At 38.1% G+C, this 25,582-nt stretch overlaps 1 protein-coding gene across 36 annotated transcripts in view; it reads right to left on the bottom strand.

Moving 5' to 3' along the window:
* LOC125961821 (AT-rich interactive domain-containing protein 1A-like) overlaps positions 1-25,582 on the bottom strand; it is a 469,905-nt gene that overhangs the window by 431,395 nt on the left and 12,928 nt on the right. For 10 of the 36 annotated variants that reach the window (XR_007472873.1, XM_049700846.1, XM_049700849.1 and 7 more), the window contains 2 exons: positions 24,130-24,172; positions 8,654-8,994 (listed from right to left, as the gene is read on the bottom strand). The exons of 4 other annotated variants lie outside the window; for them this stretch is intronic. Coding sequence is in view for 9 of the 32 variants with exons in the window: in XM_049700846.1 (XP_049556803.1) it covers positions 8,679-8,994; positions 24,130-24,172 (359 nt within the window). In the remaining 23 variants the exon portion in view is untranslated. Of the gene's footprint in view, positions 1-653; positions 8,127-8,653; positions 8,995-19,556; positions 19,686-20,732; positions 20,748-24,129; positions 24,173-25,582 lie in introns of those variants that run through there. 22 more of the 36 variants (XR_007472862.1, XR_007472876.1, XR_007472881.1 and 19 more) reach the window with 8 other exon arrangements.

The raw sequence follows: 25,582 nt of genomic DNA, 5'->3' as shown, positions 1-25,582 counted from the left end.
TTCTTTACAATGGTTTGTTAGTTTCTGCTTTATAACAAAGTGAATCAGTTATACATATGTTCCCATATCTCTTCCCTCTTGTGTCTCCCTCCCTCCCACCCTCCCTATCCCACTCCTCTAGGCGGTCACAAAGCACCAAGCTGATCTCCCTAAGCCACTCAGTTTTGAGGTGGTTTGTAATACAGCAAAAGCTAATCTATACTATAATACAATTTGGTCAAGTGGGTTTATCCTTGAGAATGCAAGGTTGGTTCAGTATCAGCCAATCAAGTGATTCACTGTATTAGTTAAATAAAAGGAGAAAATCATATCATCATTCTTTTTAGATAGAAGAGATAAAAAGCATCCCATGAGGTTCAAAATCTATTGGGTAAATTTTATAAAACTAGATCCAAATAATAACTATCTTTCCTTGATAAAGGCTATATACCAAAAATACATGGCACATGTATACACTAACAAAAATTATTATACTACTAATTTTTTTAAAAAATTAGCATTTCCTTTAAGGAGAGAATTGAGATGAAGATTTCTAACATTACTGGTCTATTGGAACCGACCTTTTTGGAGCTGTGTATTGAGAGAAATAGAAAGAGAGAAGGTTTAGAAGAATATAGATAAAAATGTCATATTTATAGATTGTTTTGATTATGTATTTTATTGGAAACACAGGAAAATCAATAAACTATTAAATCTAAGAAAAGAGCTCAACATAGGGGCTGGAAAAAAATTAATACACCAAGATCAATTGTGTTCCTCCATAGCATCAGTATCTAGATACAATACAAGATGAATTTACCATAGTAACAAAACCTATAGAGTATGGGGTTTCACCTAATAAATTATGCAGAAAATCTTCATAATGAAAACTTTATTAGAGGACACATGAGTAAAAGAAATTTATATCACAGGTATGGATGAGATGACTTACTATAATAATATAAATGTCCTTATATTAATCTATAAAATTAAATGCAACTGTAATAAAAGGCCAAGCTCTTTTTTTTTTTTTTTGAGGGACAGCATAAAAAAGTGATTCTAAAATGTATCTGGGGGACTTCCCTGGTGGCGCAGTGGTTGAGAATCCGCCTGCCAATGGAGGGAACATGGGTTCAATCCCTGGTCCAGGAAGATCCCACATGCCACAGAGCAACTAAGCTGGTGCACCACAACTGCTGAGCCTGCACTCTAGAGCCCACGAGCCACAACTACTGAAGCCCACGAGCCTGGAGCCTGTGCTCTGCAACAAGGGAAGACACTGCAATGACAAGCCTGTGCACCACAACAAAGAGTAGCCTCCTGCCCCACGGCTCGCTGCAACTAGACAAAGCTCACACGCAGCAATGAAGATCCAATGCAGCCAAAAAAAAAGAAAAAAAGAAAAAAAAAGAGCAGATTGCTCTATCTCCTATAAAAAAATTAAAATAAAATAAAGTAAAATAAAGTGTATCTGGAAGAATAAAGTTCTCCATACAGCTAAGGTAGTTTTGAAAAATAAGCTCAAAATGGAGAATGTGCCCTACACATTAAGATATATTGGGAAGTCATGATAGATAAGAACTGTGTGATGCCCTTGGAAGAAACAGCAAATAAGAAAACAAATCAAACAGGTGGCCTAGAAATAGAGCTATATACAGATAGAAAGTTGGCACATGAAAGAGATGGAATCATAGTCCAATGGAGGAAGTTGAATTACAGCTTTTGGGGAAACAGTCTCATTTTCAAAAGAGAGATGAGACTGGATCTTAACCTAGTGATATCACTTATGTTGTACCCAGTCCTATATAGCTCACCTAATCTTCACAAAAAAATCCACAAGGCATAAACTATTATCCTCATTTTACAGGTGGAAAAACTGAAGTATGAGAGATAAAATGACTAGCCTAAGAAGTACATGGTGGAGCTGGAACTTAAACCCCACAGAAATCATTCTATTAACCATTATGTTATATAATTCCACCTAATGTACAAAACTAAAATACAATAGTTTTAATATTTAAATGTGAAAAATAAAATCTAGAGAGAATAAAAGAAATTGCAAGGTAATATATTTGTGATTTCAGGGTAAGAGATGAAATAGATCTTTGAAAAATAAAGAAGCATACAGTGTATGAAGCAAAAGTGATGAATTTAACTATATTAAAATTATAAATTTATTAATATAAAAAATCTGATTTAAAAGAATAGGCAGAAGAGCTGAATAGACATTTTTCCAAAGAAAACATACAGATGGCCAACAGGCACATGAAAAGATGCTCAACATCACTAGCCATCAGGGAAATGCAAATCAAAACCACAATGAGAGATCACCTCACACATGTCAGAATGGCTATCATAAAAAAGAACAAAACTAACAAGCCTTGGCGAGGATGTGGAGAAAAGGGAACCCTGGTACACTGTTGGTGGGAATGTTAACTGATGTAGCCACTAGAGGGGTGGGATAGGGAGGGTGGAAGGGAGACACAAGAGGAAGAAGATATGGGGACATATGTATATGTATAGCTGACTCACTTTGTTATAAAGCAGATACTAACACATCATTGTAAAGCAACTATACTCCAATAAAGATGTTAATAAAAACAAAAACAAAACAGAACAACCATATAATCCAGTAATTCCGCTCCTAGGTATATATCTGAAGAAAACAGAAACACTGATTTGAAAAGATGCATGCACCCACATCCAGTGTTTGTAACAGCATTGTTTACAATAGCCAAGATATGGAAGCAACCTAAGTGTCCATCAACAGATGAATGAACAAAGAGTACGTGCCATATGTACACAATGGAACACTGCTCAGCCATAAAAAATGTTAAATTGTGCCATTTGCAACAACATAGATGGACCTGGAGGGTATTATGCTTAGTGAAATAAGTCAGACAAAGACAAATACTGTAATGATATCACTTATAAGTAGAATCTAAAAAATAAGATGAATGAATACAACAAAACAGAAACAGATTCACAGATATAGAAAACAATCTAGTGGTTACCAGTGGGGAGAGGGAAGCGAGAGGGGCAAGATACAGACTGGGAATTAGGAAGTACAGACAACTATGTATAAAATAAATGAGATACAAGGATATATTGTAGGGCATGGGGAATATAGCCAATATTTTATAGTAACTTTCAATGGAGCATAATCTATAAAAATATTGAATCACCATGTTGTACACCTGAAATTAACATAATATTGTAAATCAATTATACTTTAATAAAAAATTAGAATTTTATGTACAATAAAGGATACCAAAGTCAGACTGAAAAACAGTTGATGGGTAGAAGACATATACATTATCTAAAACCCAACAAAGGACTCAACATCTGAATACAAAAACTTCTACATCTCTAAAGACACAGAATACTCAATAGAAAAATGAGCAAAGTCATGATAGGCAATTCACAGAATGGAAAACATGAATAGCAAGAAAGTATATGAAGACCTAACTTGTCTAGAATCAGAGCAATGCAGAATTAAAACACCTTACTTCATATGAATCCACACATGCCAAATTTCCAGAAGTTAAAATGCAAATTATGCTGTGGAGCAACTACGGCTGCGCACCACAACTACTGAGCCTGCGCTCTAGAGCCTGGGAGCCACACTACTGAGCCCGCGCGCCTAGAGCCTGTGCTCCGCAACAAGAGAAGCCACTGCAATGAGAAGCCTGCGCACCACAACAAAGAGTAGACCCCGCTCGCTGCAACTAGAGAGAGCCTGAGTGTAGCAGCGAAGACCCAATGCAGCCAAAAATTAATTAATTAATTTTTAAAAATGCAGATTAACAGCGTGTGGTGACAAAGGATATGGCAAGAGAGAAATTCCAAGTATTGCTGGTGAGGGGAAAATGGTACAGCTATTCCAGGGAGAAATCTGTGAAATAAGGCATATATATGACTTCTACCTCAGCCATTCCACAGCTGCACTGTTACTCTGCACTGTTACTCAAGGGGACATGTGGAAAGAGTGTATTAATGCCTATGGTGGACATAAAGTGTTGAAAATAGCCTAAGTATGTATCACCAGGGTAATGGATAAGCAAAATATGGTATTAACATATAGTGGAATATTAGACAGTGGCCAGAAGCAATAATTTCTATGGAGCAACACAGACAAATTTTAAAACAATAATTTTGTGTAGAAAAAATAAAAGAATAGGATGTGATTTTTAGTCGATACTACTTTTGCAAAAATTAGAAAATACAAAACAATTCGGTATTTCAAATAGATACACATGTTTAAAATAACTATGAAAGGTGAGTTGGGAAATTATTTATTAAATGGCCCAAATGGTGCTATATAGGGGAAAATAAAGGAAATAAATCTGGCAGAGGAACGTCGGGGCCAAAACCAATCTTAAAAGTATTAGAAAACAGAGTGACCATACACACTGATGATAGAGTGACATGAACTGAGGCATATGGTCCCTTTTGAGTAAATGCCTTAAATACAAACTAAAAAAATAATGTCATAAGATTTACAAGCACTATAAAAATATTTAGCATTATTGCAGTAGATAGTAGAAATATATAACCTTTCAACTTAAATAAAAACAAGACTGATGAAATATCATCTTTGTTCCCATGTCATCCATGCTAAGGAAGAAATAATAAATCAGCTTTTAAGATAGAATTTTTTACATGTGAGATAAAAAAACAAACAAAAAAAAACCCTGTTTATCCCATGAAGGGAGAAAAAAACAATTTGAAAAGTCAGAGTAGAACTCTCTGAGGACAACATTTAACATCAATTTTTGTAAAACAGAATTTTAAGAAGCTGGTTTTGAATTGTTTATAGAGTTTCTAATTAGCATGCTGAGGAAATACAGGGTCCATCTTAATCCAGAAGCAAATAAAAAGTTCTGACTCTTAAAATTCTAGGCTCTAGAGTAGGTGCGTGCTGGTGTGCTGGTGTGTATGTGTGTGTGTGTGCACATTTGCTGTGTCTTTTCAATAAACTCAAGAGTACATAAGGGTGTATGTTATTACATTGTAAGAATTCTTGAGCAAGTCTAACTGAAGGTCAGTAGCAAACAAGTAGATGCCGCTTGGGTGGCCCCCCAAACTCTCAGGTAATGAGCAGATCTGGCTTGGCAATCATGTTCTGCTTTTAGACATAATGCATTTTTATGTTCTTGTTAGCACTGAAAGACTAACTTGAATATTCTGCAACTGATGAAATGGACAACAGAGCAGTAACCTAGAGTTTACAAGTATTGGGGGCAGTAAAACTTTAGTTCTAGATTTAACTTGGATTTTAGTCCTAATTTAACTTGGATTTTCTACAACGCATTTTTTTCCTATAAACTGGAGGTATATACCACCATAATCCTTAAAAACCTGTGACTTTGGGCTTCAGGAGTCTAAGCCTTCTCTCTAAGTGACTGAAAGGTACAACTGGATATTAGACCTGTCTAAAAATTGTCCTCATATACAAGGGTTCAGCTTGATTTTTGGATAGCTGTCATTAAAAAAAAAAAAAAAAGTGCAAAGAGCTAATGCCTTTTGCTACAAGACAAAACCATTTCTCCTGGACATGCAGTAATAGGAGGCAATGCCAATGTGTTGGAAGCATGCACATATTTTATGAGAGATATTAATCTGGAGGTTAACAGCTAGGTGCTCTGGTTGAAGTAGTTTATTTCAAACATACATATAATGTTAACCCACTTTGTAACAAAGCCTTCAACATTTCATATGCAAATTCGTTTTTCTTTCTAGTTTAAGCCCAAGGAAATCCCTATAAGTCTTGTCTCCAAAGAGTAAATATAAAGAATTCATAAGATTAAAGAGTTCTTATCAATTGTATAAAAAACTAGAAATGTACTAACTAGACAAAAATGTAGACGTCTAAGAGAACGTCCAACAAATAGAAAAGTAGAGGACTGCACTGAGATTGCAATCCTGAGAAAAATACATTATTTCTAAATGAAAAAGTAAAAGGAGATAGTATAAATTAAAGCCAGAAGAAAAATTTAAAATCTACAAAAATACGAGTCAATACAAAGTTAAAAACCCATGAATTTTACTATATACCCAAAGGCTTCACAAAAGATCTCATGAATATCACAAATTAAAATAAAACAAACAAAAGCCAGAAATATTGTTTTCCCCAAATTGTACTACTACCTGCTTATTGCTTCAGTGGTAAGAAGAAAAATTATCTTCAAATAGTTAAATTGTATACCTACTTATATTTTAACTCTTAGGTGGATCTTGTTATATAATATATATGATCTTTAAAGAAAACTTGTTGATTGTTTATTTTGGCATCTCTTAGGAAATTCCTATTTAATTAGATAAATCTCCTTAGATAACTCTTAAATAAAAATAGATGCAAATACAGTATGTTTCATATCATTCATTTTAGACCTCTAAGAGTTGGAAAGGCTCAACCTGGAGAAGAAACTAGTTTTATTGAGGGAAGAAACTACTTTCCAGTTTAGAAGAGGAGGGATTATCCCATTTCTGTAGAGGAAGCAATCAGGAAGATACAAAAAGAATGATCCTTGCCTAGTGCTAAGGCCAGAACTACTGTGAATATTGTACCAGATCTTGTAAAAACAGCCACTGTGCTGGCACTCACAGGCCTGGGTCATGGTGTGTTCAACAATAAAACTTTGTTCCAAAGGATGGAACTCCTTCGGGCCAAAAAGCTTTCACCTGCATTATTCCATTAACCTCACTGTTTTGTTATGGGAAATGTGTTTATTTTTTGAAATGACATTGAAATGTATCCTTAAAAGAACACTTTAGGTCTCAACAAGATTCTCTTCTCTTTCAGCCAACACATTACCTTTTAGAAATCAACAGTCTACTTCTTTCTTTAAATCATCACATTTCAAAGCTGTAGCAGCTAATAAATGTTAATGTAAGTTTTCCAAAACTGCAATCTCCCTAAATTTCTATGCTGTCTTCTTTATCCTGTCTTTTCAAGGTAAAGGTATCTTTCCAGTTTTCTTAGCATTATCAGGATTATGGATTTTGTTCATTGTTAAAGTTTGTTATTTATGGACATAAGTTAATGTAAATGCAAAAATATCTCGTATTATTCACAAGCTGGCTGACTTAAATCACTCACTCTTAAAACAACTTTACTGCTCTCCAATCTGTTCAAATGCACGGAAATATAAATTCAGGATGATGTGGCTTTTCTGCAATGCTTTCTTTTCAGGCTGCAGTCTACATGACAGCGTTATATTTTATCCTTGCTGCTGTTGTTGTTCAATCTATAAAATCTCTCTTGAAGACCCCCAAAACAGCTTGTAATTTACTTTTACTTTTGGTGACTCACTGTTTTCAAATTGCCATCTCTGACCATATCCCCCTTCCAGGGGAATTTATGCAGACTTTTTTTTTTTTCTTCTACATACTGATATACGCTAACCTGAACAATTTACCACTTCTACATCCATGTAGTAGCTCAAATAAAATGAGTTCCTGTGTTAATCCCACAGTAAACCTCGGTAATTCTCACATCGCAGGAGTTGTAAACGTTTGTTAACAGAAAAAGAATGTTTTTCCCAAAATAGCTACATAACTCTTAAGACTACTCAAATTCCTAAATAATCCTTTTTACAAGACTCCCGCCAACTTTATTTTGATACATTAAACATGTGAAGCCTATTTTAAAAGGTATTTAACAGTGACTTCATCAAAACAGCTTCCTAGTTGTTCTCATAATGTCTTTTTTCTAAAGTTTTCAAACTGTTTTTAAGCCAACTTGAATAGTGATGAATGTGAGCCGCTATCAAAACGCTTAAGAAGCATTCTGCCAAACAGGATGGGCAAAAATGTTCTAGATCTGCTCAATCTGACATTAGAGGTCATGCAACTTGAAAAATGAAATAACTATTTCCAACACTCATTGAGCCCTTCATTTTAAAAATAACTTCAGGGCTATTTCCACACTCTACATTTAATAATACAATTTTTTACAAAGGATGCTAGGCTCGGTGAAATCAGAAACTGATCTGCCACTTAAAGCTGGTGAGTCTATTCTTAATGGGCCTCTGGTAGATTTGGGATACTGACGATAGCAGTTTCATTTAAGAACTTCACTAGTAAAAAGAATGACATCCGAAAAGGACTGCTGGGGAAGACAGGGAAGAGAAGACCGGAGTCTCCTGAGAAGAAAAAGAGAAACGATTTAAATAAAGTCGCTAAGGAGGAAGGAGGTGGTGAGAGGCGTAGACAGAAGAGCGAGAAAGAAGATTTAACGAGGAAGTGAAATGGAGCGCAGAGGAAGGCAGAAGCTAATGGGGAAACAAATGGGAAAGGTAGTGTTTTCAAACAGGCATGCACCAGGAAGGGACGAGTTACGGCCTGGAGTAGCCCCAGTGCTTTCAGGTGAAAGAGATGCTCGCAGAGAACAGGGACAAGCAGTTTACTTCCAGGCTTTGGAGCAAACTAAAATTTCCTGCCCCGAGCCTCTCCCAGCCTCGGCCGAGCGCGGAAGCGGCGGCTGGGTTAGGGGCGTAGCCAGGAGCCAGGCCCGGCGTCCCGCTCCTCTGGGCTCCTCTGGGCTCCGCGGCCGAGGGAAAGAGGCGAGGATTAAGCGGGGAGAGGTCCCGGCCGCAGCTCGGTGGCACCCCGAAAACGGTCCGGGGCTTCGCGGCCGTTCCCCCTGCGGCGGGGCGCCCAGCGGCCTTACCTGGGGCGAGGGAGGGAGGCGAGGTCTAGGACGTCCGCTCGCGCCCGCCGCAGAACCCCTCTGCTGCACTCAGCCCAGGCTTCCAACGGAGGCGCGACCCTGGCTCAGCCGCCGCTTCCCCCTCGGGGTCTTGGCCACCGCCTCCGCCGCCTCCGGGGCTGTTTACACCGTTGGGCCCCGCACGCCGCCGCCGCCGCCGCCGCCTTCTCTCCACCCTAGCGCCGTTGCCGATTCGGCCGCCGCCACCTCCTCCGCCGCAGCCTCGTCTCTCTGGAGCATCTTCCAGCCACCGAACCCTGAGAAACAGACTCCAGCCGCGCCGGCAGGAAACTCCCCCGCAACTGCTAGGGGGACGAATTGGTCAGAACACCGGCGGCTTTTCTGCCATTGAGCAGCAGCCGCTCCGCTCCTTCTGCCTATGCAGACTCTTAACCCATAATTGCTTTACTCTTTACCTCTATTTCTGGGTTCTTAAATTAACTCTTACATCAGTGTTCTTCATTACTCAAATTATTTTTTCTTAGGAACTTTTCTTGGAAGTAAGTTCATGCTATTTTTGACAAGAAAACATTTGACTTCTGAAAGAATTCTTACGGAAATGGGTTTATATCCCAAATGCACCACCAAATATCTTTGTGACCTTGCATAAACGTCCCTTACCATTTCAGGTGCTATCTTTGCTTGACTCCAAAGGGAACTGATTAAAACTATGAGCATCTAGCTGTTATGCACTTTTGTCTCAGTTTGGTCAATGAAACTCTCAAAAATCCATCAGATTTCCATTATTTTTATCATTAGCCTGTTTGTGTAAAATAAGTTACCATTTGTGGAGCCAGTGTTCTCCTTTATTCCGGCATCCAATCATTGTAAATATTTCTCATGGACACATTCTTAGAAGGCCTATGAATAACCTGGCCTCTTACTGATTCTCCCTTTTGGAGTCTTACTAGCCAGACTTCCCCAATAACTTTAAGAGAGAGTTTTCCCCCTTTCCGGGTCTTCTTTTTGACTTCTATACGCCATAGAACTTTCAAAAGTCATCACACCAATACTAATATTACCACATACCCTCCAAAAAGCTCCAAGCTGTTTATGCCTATTCATTAAGTTAATACTTTATCAAAACTTGTCCAATTGAGTAGGTTTAGCACAGATATTTTACACATTTTAGCACAGACATGCTCTGTTTAAGGCTGACAGATCCATTAGGAATTAACTTTCTGGTACATTTTCCCTCTGACATTTTCCTCACAACTGCGTTTCCTCATAACTGAGCCATCAGTTATCTCTTGCCTATAGAAAGGCAGATAAGAGAAAAGAAAGCTAAGTGAGAAAAGATATGTAAATAGACTAGCACAATATTGGACACATAGTAAGTATTCAATAAATGATAGCAAGTATTCTTACCCTTATCCTCACATTAGTTTATATGTATTAAAAACTGATTACTGGACTCAACTCTTACTTCCATTTCTCACTAGATCCTCACAGAAACCTTGGAGGAAGCGAGGTTTTATCCCCATTTTACAGGTTGGGAGACTGCAGCCTAGAGGGCTTAAGTACCTTAACTGAAGTCATATAGTCAAGAAATAAGCCTATATTTGTCACAATCACTTGCCCATGCTTTGACGTGACACCACCACCCATCATTTACCCAGCTTCACCAAGGTACTACTAATTTTTTTTACTCTTATTCTCCTCTCTTTGCTTCATACTGCCATTGTCACCAACTCAGTCAAATTCACTTTTAATTTTCCAATGTTAGTGAAGGGAGTAGAAGGTGGAAATTGAGGTTAAAGGAGGAAACTTTAACGTTATTCAAGGATGACTTCATCTTAACTTCCAGCCTTCGTCTACCCATTCTCTGCTCCAGTCACACGCAGAGTATTTGCTATCTCTTCCGTAAGTCTTGACTTTTCCTGTCTTTATGCCACTTTTCTTTTCTCCATTTGCAATGAATCTCCCTTTCCCTTGGTTCTTCACCATTTCTTACTCCATACTCTCCATTAAAATTCAAATCTACCTTTAAAGCCCAACTCATATACCAGTTCTGTCCTGCAGTCTCCTGGATCTGCCAAGTCAGAACTAACCACTTGCTCCTCCGTGCTCCTGCAATGGCAATGATGTTAGAAGGGCGAGTGATTTTACAGCTCGCTCACCACCTGTGGGAAATATGTCCTATTTGCCCTTCCACATCCTTTCTCCACCCAACTCTATATGGATGGCTTGCATGGCCTATCTTAGTAAGTGTCCTTGCTCTGGCTTCCGTTTGGCTCACCAATGAAGAGTACCAATAGAAGATTGTAGGGAACGAAGGACGGGAGTGAAGTTAGGGTATTAATTCTTGCCAAATTGCTGGGAGTTGGCTGCATCCCCCAACTAACATATAGTGCTTCTCTGTGGGGCATCACAGCATCTTTGGGGAGGACTCTCTCTCCAGCAAGGCTTCCTTTCTCTTTCATCTCCTATAAAGTAGCCACACTTTTACTGAACCCAGGGCACTACACTATCTCTTGATTCTCTACATTGGGCTCAATTTATCCTTATTGATGTACCCCTGATTTCCTGCTGAGACCCTGTCTGATGAACTTTGTAATATGCTCTTCTAAGCTGTTAATTTTACAAATCATATTATTACACTTATTAGAAGAATGTCTTCAGGATGTGTCAGTAAGCTCTGATTGATGATAATCGTAAACAGCTAGAATTTATGGAACATAAAGTATGCTTTGGTTACTCTCTTGAGTACACTGTGTGCATTATTCTAATTAATTAAAATCACTATTAGCTAAGCAAGGCACACAGATGCTAAGAGGTTCCCAGAAGTAACTTGCTCATGGTCACTCCAGTGTCTCAGTAGTTTAGGACTCAGATCTGTCCAAAGCCTAAACCTTAAGTTCTAGGTCTAAGCAGTGGCTCTCAAACTTGAGTATGCATCAGCATCACCAAGAGAGCTTGCTGAAACAGGTAGTGGGCCCCACCCCCAGAGTGTCTGAGTCTGTAGGTCTGGAGCAGGGCCCAAGACTTTCATTTCCAAAAATTCCTATGTGCAGCTGATGTGCTGGTCTGGATACCAGACTTTGAGAACCACTAGTCCAGGCATTTTAGGTCCAGAATTTCAGGTGTTAGAATAATTTTCTGGTGATAAATGTCCAAAAAAAAAAAACAGCACTGCATTTTTCTGTTTGTAAGGAGGTAATAAATTCAATCTTAAAGAGTCAATAATGGGACTAAGTATTTAAGAAAGAAGAGTTATTCTCCAGGAAGATGGGAGGAGATGGACATTCTAAGGACAGGAATGCCCTTTCAGGAAACTTGCAAAGGGAACAGAAAAATAACATAGTAAGATTCTGCTATCTAGTGTTCACAGAACATGAGTGGGATACTCTTGACTGTAAAATGGGAAGCCAACTTTTGCTCACCATGTACATACCTTATTCAGTACAAATGTTTATTAAGAATCTCCAAAAGCTAGACACTAGGCATCAGGGCTACACTGATAGAGCAGATAAAGTGCTTGGCCTCAGGGAGCTTGTGTTTCAGAGGATGTACATCAGCTAGATAGACTGAATGATGGATACTATATTGGGTTCACACTTCGTCTCAAGAAAAAAATATATCCATAGACGTGATCCAGGAGTCAAATGGCAAAAGACCTAGCCTCAAAGTGAGTGTTAATTTCATTAAATGGTAGGTAAAAAATATTTTATATGCTGAGATAGACTCTGCTTAAAAGACACAATATTCCTCCAAACGTATTATACAAGCCAGCTTATAAACCTGTGACTTTTTCTAGGAGAAATGTTGCCTTCTTTCCCAAGAAGGGAGCAGTAGGGGTCGGGGTGGAAATAGTTTCATCATCAGAGGCACAGTCTCACTACTACTGCTCAGCTCCAATTCGCAACCTTCTGAATGGTTTCCAGACTAAATAATTTAGCAAAGTGATGAAGAAAAAATGGCCCATTAATCTTACGATGTGTGTTATAACTTAACTCTGGGTTTAGCATAGGAAAAACATTATTTGCATTGATTATAAATATGCTTTATGGCTGCATATATTATTCACTCTGAAGATTCTAAAATTATTAGCTGGGTTGACATGATGAACTGCACAGGAGTACTTCTAGATGACATCTCAATGTCATCTGTTACTCACATCATATAGGTCTAGGAATCAATATGTATTTTACTCAATATGAGATCTTATTCCAAACATCAAAATATACCTGTTTTTATTCGATGGTTATCATCATGAAATTAGCAGCTAAACGTCATTTAGAAAATTCAAAGCAAGTAAATTACTGTATTAACTGTCCAACTATGATTATGACTTTCCTCCACTTATAGCTGAACCTAATATAATGATCTGGTCAGTCTGACTAGGAGGATTTATTCATTAATTTACTCAAATGTTCTGAGGTATATTTTGAAGGACTTAAATTATGGTCTGGTTTGTAGGATCCAACAGTAAGGCTGCAGGTTTATCTCCTACAAGCTCTGTGACCTTGCCCAAGTGACTTAGCATCTCTGAGCCTCACCTTCCTAATCTGTAAAATGGAAACAATAATAGAACCCAAGTTGTAAAGCTGAAGGAAAAAAAGTAATATGGTAATGTATTTTGGCACAAAAGAGCAGTTACGCTGATGGTCATTATTTGTGAATATTGTTGCTAAGATTATTGAAAACCTGTTTTGTGTTAGGTGCTGTTCAAGGACTAGAATTTTAAGACTGTTCTTCACCTTTATCCCAGTTTTACCTGCAAAGTTCTGCCATGCACTGGAAAAACATACTGGTATTTCTAGGGAAGGGGACCACTCAGGTGACATTTTTGTTTCACCAGGTATATAAAGTATACAAAGGTTATAGTGTATCTTTTGAGTCCTTTGGATGTCTAGTTACCTTTCACTAGAATGATTCTAGTAGATCCTGATAGATACCTGAGACAAGGTCAGGTCAGTGATGTTGGTACCTTTTCTGGCTTAAGAGCATAGGGCAGAAACACAGGAAGAGAGGTCTTCCTTTTCCACTCCTGTTACTAAGAACCCTCTCGAATAATGACAATCTGAAACAGATCACTACATTGTTGCATGCTGTAGAATCAAAGCAGTGTACAAAGCAAAGAGCACTGGCCTCCATTATACGTGCATTTCTCTTGAGATTCACTTTTCTAGACCGTGGTGAAAGCAGATGTTTCAACACTTTCCAGGAATTGGAATATTACAATCTGGCCATCACCAGCACTGCATGTTTGATCACACCATTCCCTGCAAATGGAATGCTGTTCCATCAAGGTCAGATTGACCAGTGCAAATACCTGATTTTATCGTACGGTCAGAACCAAATTAACTTACTGAAATTCTGCCCAGCTCAGGGTCTACCTTCTCTGTGAAACCTCCTGTGAGATCCCAAGTTACAAACAACTCTATCTTCTTCAGAAGACATTGTATACTATATAAATAGTAATTGACATATAAATATATGTATATGTGTGTGTATTTCTTTGTTACATTAAGTTATAACTCCTGTGGTTTCTCTTCTTAACTAAACTGGACCCCTTATCATCACAGTGGCCATGTACATCATTGTATCCTCCAAAACATCCAGAATAATATCATGGATTCAGTATATAGTTGTTTAATAGAAAACAATTAACTAACCACTGCAGAATACTAGTGTCTCTCAAGGTGTGTTCAGTGGATCATAAATCCTGTGAGACAGTCCATGAAGGAAAAGATTTCAAATAAATTTGGGATCTGTTGTCCACTACATCTCCTTATCAGAGACTTGTAATTCACAAGACTCGTGAAAAGCCCTGTAGCAAAGAAACTGTTGACTTAGTTTGACCCGGTATTTCTCTTACAAGCGTATCAGTTCTGGAGGTCAAGGACATTTTCCACCTCTAATACAACATCTCTACTGCCTAGTAGAGTGCCTGGCACTTAGTAGACACCTAATAAATATTTGAATAAGTTTCAACATACATTCCCCTTTTAAGCTATAGAAGAAAAACATAGTATATAGTATATTTTGATTTACTTGGGGAGAATAATAATATGAATAGATAAATTTACACAAATCATTTTAAAGTATATATATTTGATAATACTTTTTTCCACAAATCTACACAACTGCACATTTAGTGGTGATAGTAAACGAACTACACTTGCTTCTGAAAACTTGCTAAAAAGGATGGCTACTAAAAACTACAACTTGAACCCAAAACAATTGATTTAGTTCATTGGTCCCCACTCCTTAGCAGTTTTAACATAGAAGAAAATAGACGCATATATTTCTTTTCTGCCATAATATGACATCACATAAGGAATGCTATGTTATTAGCTAGAAATAAGATTTGCTTTTGTTATTTTAGTGCATGTGATCACATAAGAATAATTCTAGATTTTCCCCCTCCTGTGACTCTCACAGCATCCCCATCTAAAACAGACTTTGGAGATTTAGATCAAATGTCATATCAATTGTCCTAGACTGCTTACTATGTGCTTTCACTATAGATTTTAATGTCAATAGAGAAAGGAGAAGGAAAAGTCAGAGGGAAATGAAACAGGTGTATGCAACACCTCTTTCTACTACCGACATTTCTCAGAATTCTGGGGCAAGTTGCATCTATAAGCGGAAAGTTTTTCACCATGGAACTCACGGTGGTTGAACGTCTCATGAATTTTTTTTTCACTACTGAAGAAAACTATGTTTGATTTTACCATAACTGAAAAGTTCTCCCATTTCTACTTCTGAGGTTTGCCCTCAAGACGACTGTTTACCTAATGGAAGTGACTCCTATGCATGGAGGAAAAAGTGCACCATTTGAAGGAAAAGCTAAAGGAGTGATATTCAGGTAGCTCCTCATTCCACCAATGAAAATGTACACATAGATTTTCCACTTTACACCTCATTTTACACCTTATTTTCATGATTTTGAAATTAATATGTAGGGTCTGATGAGTTTGTCAATAATTATTAGTGTTATTAAAATAGAATACAAATGATAAGCCATATGTAAACTTGCTGTGCGAATAAACTGCTACACCCCAAATAATACAAATGAGTGAATGGCAGTAAATACTAAGAGGGATTAACAACATAAAGGATATTAAAAACACACATAAAGGATATTAAAAAAATGATGACTGTATTTCATATTTATGTGTCTTTTTCTCTCTCACTCTTTTTTTTTTTCGGTACGCAGGCCTCTCACTGTTGTGGCCTCTCCCGTTGCGGAGCACAGGCTCCGGACGCGCAGGCTCAGCGGCCATGGCTCACGGGCCCAGCCACTCCGTGCCATGTGGGATCTTCCCGGACCGGGGCACGAACCCCCGTCCCCTGCCTTGGCAGGCAGACACTCAACCACTGCACCACCAGGGAAGCCCTTCTCTCTCACTCTTACTCAACTCCTAAATAACTACGAGAATATGCTCACAAATGGTAAGCATGTTTTGGATGTTCGATGTGTGTTTGTGGGGAAGAACAAAAAAAAACCTGCCTCAGTTAGGTCAAATATCATACAAGAGATGAATGAGATTAGAGTTGGGACTGGGATTTGTGTTAGTTACTCAGTAGCTAACCAATCACAGATATGACAGTGTAGTGTAATATGCAAATATACTTTTAAACACCTTCTCTTAAGTTATCTACTGTCTGTAAAGACAATCACACTCAACTGCTCTGCACTTAACCCCAGAGCTTCTGAGTTAGAATCTCTTAGAAATAGGTACACGTTTCATTGCTTTGGCAACATTTACATGGCTCTGCATCAGGCAATACAACTGCTAAGATCACACCCTGGGAATTCAGGAAAGGCTAGTGTCCAGTTCTGATCGTTCTACCACCCAACTGTGATCTAGGGTAAATTCCTGATTTAAAAAAAAAACAAAAAACCCTGAAGATGCTGAAACAGTATTTCCTACTTCACAGGGTCGTCATGGGGATAAAAGGTCATTAGGATAAAGTGCCTCTCACCCAGGAAACACTGATAAATGCTACTGATGCTACCATCATCATCATGACCGATCAAGGACATATTGCCACATGGAAATTCAACATTGCCTGGGCCATTCACAACCTTCCTTTGAAGGACTCATATTCTATGTGGGGTCTTAACACCTTCAAATAACAGAAAATACAAGTCTTTACGCCTTTTTTTCTGTAGCTAATTTTGGCATCTTTCAACTCTGTCCACTTAAGTGTCGGTTTAGCATATTCTTGTCACACAAAGAAGCTACTTCCCAAAGAGAGGAACAATGTGTCAAGTGACAAAGACATTGAGTGAAGTCTTTCACATCCTAGATTGTCCAGTGTACAGCTCAGCTGGTCTCTGGGTTGGAAGGCCTGGGTCTACTTTGCTCGTCTAGTCCTTAGCACGTGGTCTGTGAAACAGAGGTAGCTGCTGGTAGAATTATAACACAAGCAGAACTGGCTTCAATTCTTCCTTCTTAGGTCTTTTTCTTCTTGTTCAGCTGTTCAAGGAACTTGCCTGCCCTCTGTTCCTGCCAGGACGATGTTACATCTACCTGGATAAGTAGGTCACCATTGTATATCAGGAAAGGTCTTATTTGTAATCATCAGGAACCAGATATGGCTAATTTGAGCAGAAAAGGAAACTTTTGGAAGTTTATGGTTAGGTCTCAGTAACTAGAAGCAGACTAAACAACCGAAAGCCAAGCCTATGCTATTGCAATTATAGGATCAGGCCAAAGTGATGTTATAAGTCCTAGCTGGCCTTGCTACCAAGCAGGAACAGGAAACAGAAGATTGACCCAACACTGCTGGCCTTGCTTCTTTACATCATTTATTTGTAATTCAAAATCCAAGAGAGGGGCTTCCCTGGTGGCACAGTGGTTGAGAGTCCGCCTGCCGATGCAGGGGACACGGGTTCGTGCCCCAGTCCAGGAAGATCCCACATGCCGCGGAGCGGCTAGGCCCATGTGCCATGGCTGCTGAGCCTGCGCGTCCGGAGCCTGTGCTCCGCAACGGGAGACGCCGCAACAGTGAGGCCCGTGTACCGCAAAAAAAAAAACAAAAAAAAAAACCAAGAGGGGGTGCAGTTGGCCAACCCGAGGTCGCCCGACTGTTTTCCATCTGTAAGGGAGACTGAGCATGTGAGTAAACAGTGTATCTGACATGTTCAGCTTGTATAACGAGAGGAAGGCTCTGTTTCTCACCAAGACCCACAAAGTGGAAAATTCCCCAAAGAGAAAGGAATTTCAGATCAGATGCTTGGAAAGTTAAAAACAACAACAACAAACAAATGCAGATGTGGAATTAAAGACATGGAATTATTAAGAACCTATATGTGGAGTGATTCAGACCTGAGTTCACATCTGGAGCAAGCTACTCAATCTTGCTGAGCTTCAATTTTCTCTAAAGGAAACAACATGGAAGATGATGTCCACATGTAACTTGTGGTACAAATGAAGGAGGGTAGTACAGGATATGATGCCTGGCACATCCTATGCATTTTCTAAAACTGCTACTAGTACCATTATTATTGTTACTTATTATACAATTTATTGTAGAAATTAACAGGGAGAGTATTAATAAATGTTAATACAGTGCTAAGTGTCACATTTATGATCTCAGCTAAATATTTGTTGATTCAACAAACATTCCACATATCAGAAAATAACCTGTTAGTATATATATATTTTTTTTTACAGAAGAAAAGAAACCGTGAGGCTTAGAAAGTGTAAACAATGTACCAAAAGTCACTCATTTAAGAGGTAATGGAACATTATTCAGCCTTAAAAAATGAAGGAGATCCTTTCATTTGTGACAATATAGATGAAACAGGAGTGCATTATGCTAATGGAATAAGCCAGACAAGATAAATACAAATGATATCATTTATATATGGAATCTAAAAAGAAAAAAAGCCACACTCATAGAAACAGAGAGTAGAAAACTGGTTGCCAGGGGCTGGGGTGTGGGTGGGGAAAAGAGGGGAAGACTGGTAAAAGGGTACAAACTTTCAGCTGCAGGATGAATAAGGTCTGAGGATCTACTGTGTAACATAGTTACTACAGTCAATAACACTGTATTGTATAACATTTTCTGAGAGAATAGAACTTAAGTGTTCTCACCAAAAAAAGAAAAAAAGGAAAAAGGTGTCATGAGCTGTTAGATGTATTAATTAACGAGATGGGAAGGATCCTTTTGCAACGCATATGTATATCAAATCATCATGATATACTCTTTGACTATCTTACAATTTTGTCAATTATACCTCGATAAAACAGGAAAAAAAGAGGTAATAAAGATGAGATTCCAATCCAGGATTATCTAGCTCAAAAAACTACACTCTTAACCATTACAATATAGTATCCATCCATATGTTGTAACTGTAAAATGCTTAACACAAAGGAAACGTTAAATAAATGGTATTTATTCTAACTCTAATGCTTACTAGATATTACTTATGTGGTATGCTTTACTTCTAATTACAAGGGTATAAGGTGCAAATTCTTGCTACAGAACATAAAAGCCCCTGTGGTACCCTGTAGGATAAACACAGTACCTGTAAATCTCTCATCTCTCAACCCAGAGTCTCCTCAAGTTGGAGGTCTTTACCCCATTTATAATGTGGGAATAATGCCTTTCCCACATTTGCACTGGGCATGAAAATCCATACTTCCAGGTGTATACTGAACCTCCACTTAGCTCCTCGTCACCTTGGAATCACCAGACCAAAGATCATTTATTCCATTAATATAAATGATGTAGGGATAGAAGTACAGAATATACAGAGTGTGTTGGAGGAATCCAAACAACAAGTCCTCCACTCTCAAAACAAATTTTAGAGTTCCAAAAGTAAAGAGCAATGTTTGGAAATAAAACTAAAAATGAAACATCTACAATTAGCCAAGTATTTATTATGGGTCAGGCTACTTACTAGGCACTTGATAAACATTACAGCTCATCTTCCTGCAGTCCTTCAAAGCATATAATATTGTTTCTATTTCATAGAGAAGAAAATTGTATCTAAGCAGATTAGTGATTAGCCCAAGACCACAGGGCTAGGCTGTAAGAAAAGAAGGCCAAGTTTCAGTGGTCAAAATGGTGATGGATGTTATAACTAGAAGATTATGGCTAATCAAATAAAAATATTCAAAACGGTCCTAATGTATTATTAGGATTTCTTTAGAATAACTTGGGTGCCTTAGTGAATACAGTAGTGGTAGGCACTATAGTCTCTTTAATTTGCTAATCATACAAATCTACTTTAATATTCTTGGTGACAAGGAGCTAACTACTGATAAGACAGCTTCTTCAGTTTTGGGGCTACTCCAGGGTGAAATGCCGGAACGTCTTACTGCCTGCAATGTTACCTAGATCTACCAGGGAGAATAAAGCAGAACAAGTAGCCACTGTTCTTGACAAATGGATACAGTTTCAGTTTTCAAAATGTGTCAGATTCATTCATTGTATCAGATAGATCTGTCAAATGGCTTTGCCCATTTACTAATGGATGGCACACTGCAGACACACGTTGGGTCAAAGGACTCAATGTCACCTCATTGATACTGTCATCAATATAATTTGTATTGGCACTTTGTCTCACCCTGACTTTAAGGACTATGTGGGGAGATCCAAGTCTCCAGACCATGGACTGATCACCTCTGCTTGACACAGTATTCTCTGCTCATTTCCAGAGGGGACCAAGGATGAGCTCTTGTACTTCTGAGTCTATTCACCCTACCTGGCAACACACACTAGCTGGGCTGACTGGATCAAGCAGGAGCCCCAGAGTTTAAATTTCCAGCTGCATTGGAGGAAACAGAGGCTATGCCCCAATCCCATAACCCCTCACTTCTTACTGCTAGCCTATCCTAGGCTGTTCTTGCTGATAGGAGTATTTCATGCTAAAAATTAATTTTGCTTACCTGATGGCAGTCACACAACCTCAAATGCCATTTTTATAAATAAGGCAACCACCAATGGAGTGTGATTTAGGGTTTTTTCTTCTGTAGACCCTGTCTACCCTATAAAATCTCCCATTACTGCATCATGGAGACTATAATCCCTTTCCAAGGGAATAGATTCTTTCCAACCATAAGATGAAATAAGAACCTACATTTCCATACTGCCCAAAAGGAAATACATTGATTACAAAATGCAGGAGAATGACTGATTTTCCACATTTGTTGTGTTCATTAAAGGGTTTTTGAATAGACTTGACAGTATTAAAGAAGTTCAACACACAGAAAATAAAAATTAATAAATGAAGAGGAAAAATTGCATTTACAACAAACAACAAAATAAACACATTGATATATAAAAGGTTGTTATACATCGATGAAAAATGGATGTCATAAAGTCACAAACTAAAAAGTATTAACAGCCAATAAAGATATGAAAATATGTTCAACCTTGCTATTATTAATCAAAGAAATACAAATAAAATAATTCAGGTGTCATATTTTACTGAGCTAGAATGACAAAGTTTTAAAAAACTTGATAATACTGGTATTGATATTGATAATACTGGTACTGATGAGTGTGTGTAAGAAACCACACTGGATGTTAAATTCTTGGTAGAAATAAAAAGCACGGTAACCTTTCTGGAAGAAAATATGTCAGTATGTACCAGAACTGACAAACAGCCATTCAAGTTCTAGAAGTCCATTCTAAGGAAATAAACAAATGCTCAAAGACATATGAACAAGGATGCTTGTCTCATTGTTTAGCAAAGCAAAACAGGAATAATCTAAATGTTGAACAGTAGGGACTGGTTAAATAAATAACAGAATGCTGTTCAACCATTAAAAATGATGCTGCAGATTTTTATTAGGTGATGAGTAATCATACTTATATTACTAAATAAAAATGTTATAGAACTGTTTTGTAGTTTGATATAATAATTAAAGGTATTTTATACTTGCATTGTATTTATATGCACCCCGTCACAAAAAAGTTTCAAAAGATACCCTCAAAAATGTTACAGAGATGATTTATCAGAAATGGGATTTTGAGTTATTTTTCCTTTTTTCTTTAAATCCTTTCAATTTTGGAGTTTCTGCAATGAGCCTGTATTATTTTTACAATTAAAAATATTTAAATTTACAACAAAAGGATCTAAATTCCTCCAGTTTTCCATTTATTTTCTACCCTGGCTCAGGGTATTTGTGTAAAAGAAAAAAAATCAGCTTATTTTCTCTTTTGTATCAATCTAAATTTACTTTTCATAAGTTAACTATTTTAGTCTGGCAAAAGTTTCACACAGGAAAATTGTTAAGGTCTGAGTATTCTATTACCTTTAAAAGCACTGGAAACTTTGAAATTATTTCTTTCAGAATTTTCATATAATACTGAAAGGCGGGGGGGAGGTAGCAAAATGAAGGGAAATAGATAGTAGTAGTCAACTTCAATTAAGAAAAAGCAACAAGAGGCAGTTTGTACTCTTTTGATACAGCAGAAGCTCCATGTGTCAACTCATGCTAAAAAATGTATATATACACACACATATATATGTTTGTGTGTATTATATGTATATGTGACACACACATAATTAATCCACAGCCTTAGGCTAATCACTCATTGTGGCAGAAACAACGAGCTGTTGACTACACTTTAATTAGCTCCTCCAGCCTGTAGAGGCATCACTAGGATCAAGATAGGAACAACATTCTCCATCTCCACTTGCATCTGGGTATGGTTCTATCCCAAAGAATGTGACCAGAGGTGACCTGAAGAGTTTATGTCTGAAGGATAACGAGTTGATAATTGTAGCTTGCAGCTTCCTCTCTCCTTTCCTTTTTAGGACAAACGTAGAGCCACTTGATGAAGGTGGTGGGTCCCTGAATAACTGAGCAGAAAACTGACCCTCAGACCACCAAAGTCCATACTACACTCCTGAGTGAGTGAGAAATGAACTGTCCATGTGTTGCTCCACTGAGGTTTAAGGTTTATTATTTAGTGTTTAACTAACGCATTTTTTCTTTAAACCTCAGTTGCCTTCTCTGTAAAATAAAGTCTTTGAAAAGGATCCACTGTAAGCTTTTTCCATTGCTTATGTTTTTATCTTAGTTTTTAATTCTCAGAAACATTGCGCGCATTTTACCTTTTAAGTTAGTAAGTCTACTTTTTTTCCCACAAAGACGGGTTCTTCAAGTTATGGAGAAGTCATAGCAGACTGTTGCTTCAGTTTAAGATACGCATTCACGTATGAGATGAGAAGGGTGAGGACCCAGAGAAACGCCTTTGACAGAGGGGAGTGAGAGCATACTGAAGAATGTTTAGTAATAAAGAATTCAGATGGGAGAAACGGATGGGTTACATCTAACAGATTTGCTCAAATGAATTCTGGAAAGGTAAATATGTGAAAATGTATAGCAAAGACATGAAATGCCTTTTGGTCCCTAAATGGATTTCATTTCAAAGACGTGCATATTGCAAATACATGTACCATAACACTTCTCTGTCCATTTCTAGAATTTTCTTTACAGAACATCTGCAGAGAGAGGATGTCATTCCAAGATAATCGACTGCAAGTGACTAAATTAAGATAAAAATGTCCTTAACCTTGAACAGTTTTTAAAGAGATTTTAGAAGAAAGGAGCCCTCCAGGGGGTTGTATAACTATATAATTGTACCCTTTCTAAAAGGCTATTTACAGATACATAATGTTTCCCCTCCATTCTTTAAAGTAAAATATAGGATAAAAAAAATAGTTTGGGGATAATACTTGTTTGGGACAGCAGGCACTGCTAATCAGTACCACTCTCTCCTTATTCCTTACTATCAGAGCCCTGGTTTAGGAGACCCCATTATCCTTAAGGCTAAGGTGGCCAGTTTAAAATCCGAGCTGATGAGATCTAAGTGCAAGTCTGCTGACCACCTGTGGTAAAAAATTTGCTCTCTGAGTTAGACACTGCCTTTTTTTTCTTACTTAATTTCTTTTTTTTTTTTCCTTTTCTTTCTTCCTGCCCAAATTGTTGGAACACTATTGGAGATTCTGGGGTCACTTTGAAGCTATGTGGACGTGCTAGAGATGTGGAAGCTGGAAGAGCGAAGCAACCCAGTCCCCTGGTGATGCCCTTCAGCAGCTGGACTAACGCTAGAGGGACTATCTCCAAACTTCCTGCTACCCGTGGAAAGTAAGGTAAATCACTCATTCACTTTCTGTTACCTACTAACTGATCCAGAACTCTAACCTCAGGGTTCTAGAACCCTTCTCAGTATCCCATAGTCATACTCATGTTCCGGACTCCTGATCATCAGACTTGCTTACAGCAGATGTATGGGGAGGGCGGGCTCTTCTGGAAGCCCTCATACTTCCTCCCCTACCCCCACCACACACAAATAATGATCTTTATGTCCACTCATCCTTCTATCTACACTCAGAGGCCAGGGCCCCCAGGAAGGCTTCACTGACAACCCTTTACTCCTCTCTACAAGCAGAAAGGATAGAGCTGTGGGCTCTGGAATCAGACTTCCTAGACTTGAATTCTTAATCTGTTACTTACCAGTTTAGGACGTGGGCAAAGTAGTTACCTTCTCTGGACACCCCTGTAAAAGAGGAACACTAAGTAGCACCTATGTACCTTACTGAAAGGATTAAATGAGCAAATGCAGGTAAAGTTCTTATAATTTTTTCTTGGGTCAATCAATTCTAGCTGCTATTGTTACCTTTGGCTAATTTAGGGCAGAGTCCCTTTGCCCTCCTTTGGTTCTCTGGGCCCGTCTCATTCACAACACACACAACTGCATACTGCATTCACAACACACATTACCGCATACTGCAGAGTTTTGAAAGGCTGTTCTCAAAATGTGGTCCCTGGGCCAGCAATATCAGCCACACCTGGGAACTGGTTAGAACTCTGGCACTGGAGCCCAGCAATCTGTGTTTTAACAGTATTCTCAGGCAAATCTGATGCACACTAAAGGTTGACGACAACTGAGAACATCTGTCTCAGACTCTCCTGGAGGCATTCACCAAAAATAGAGTTACAGGACCTTACACCTGACCAGCTGGAGAAGGGGTCTAGTAATTGCCCTGGTTATCATGCTTGTCATGATTTTTCAGCACATAAATGTTTGAGAATCACTGCCATTTTGAATGTGTGTTTCACTTGTCTGTTTTTCCAGTGGACTTTACTTCCTTGCAAGGAAGGTTTGTGAAGATTTGTTGCTGTTGTTTGCATTATTAGTTTTATTATGCTAATTCTAGAATCTCTGGTGCATAGTGCAATCTCAGGCAGGAAGTAGTGGCTCATTAAAACAGGTATCCCAAAAGTCTTAGTAGAACTTCAAGATTAATTCCTTCAGGAAGAGGTAAAATTGTCATTAGATGCAGATGATATGATACTATATAGAGAAAACTCTAAAGACTCTACATGAAAACTACTACAACTGATAAACGAATTCAGCAAGGTAGCAGAATACAAGATTAACATACAGAAATTGGTTGCATTTCTTTATACCAACAATGAAATATCGGAAAGGGAATGTAAAAAAACAATGCCTTTTAAAATCACAACCCCAAAAATAAAATACTTAGGAATAAACCTCACCAAGAAGGCAAAAGACTTATATGCTGAGAACTGTAAGACATTAATAAAGGAAAGTGAAGATGATTCAAAGAAATGGAAAGACATCTCATGTTCTTGGGTTGGAGGAATTAATATTGTTAAAATGCTCATACTACCCAAAGCAATCTACAGATTTAATGCGATCCCTATCAAATTACCCATGACATTTTTCACGCAATTAGAACAAATAATCCTAAGATTCATACAGAACCATAAAAGACCCAGAATTGCCAAAGCAATCCTGAAGAAAAAGAACAACGTTGGAGGCATAGCCACCCCAGACTCAGACAGTACTCCAAAGTCACAGTAATCAAAACAGCGTGGTATTGGCACAAAAACAGACATATGGATCAATGGAACAGAATACAGAGCCTAGAAATAAATCCAC

Source organism: Orcinus orca, chromosome 17 (genome assembly GCF_937001465.1).
Source record: "Orcinus orca chromosome 17, mOrcOrc1.1, whole genome shotgun sequence".
Taxonomy (NCBI): domain Eukaryota; kingdom Metazoa; phylum Chordata; class Mammalia; order Artiodactyla; family Delphinidae; genus Orcinus; species Orcinus orca.
The sequence above is the reverse complement of the archived record's forward strand: the minus strand, read 5'-3'. Positions and strand labels throughout refer to the sequence as shown.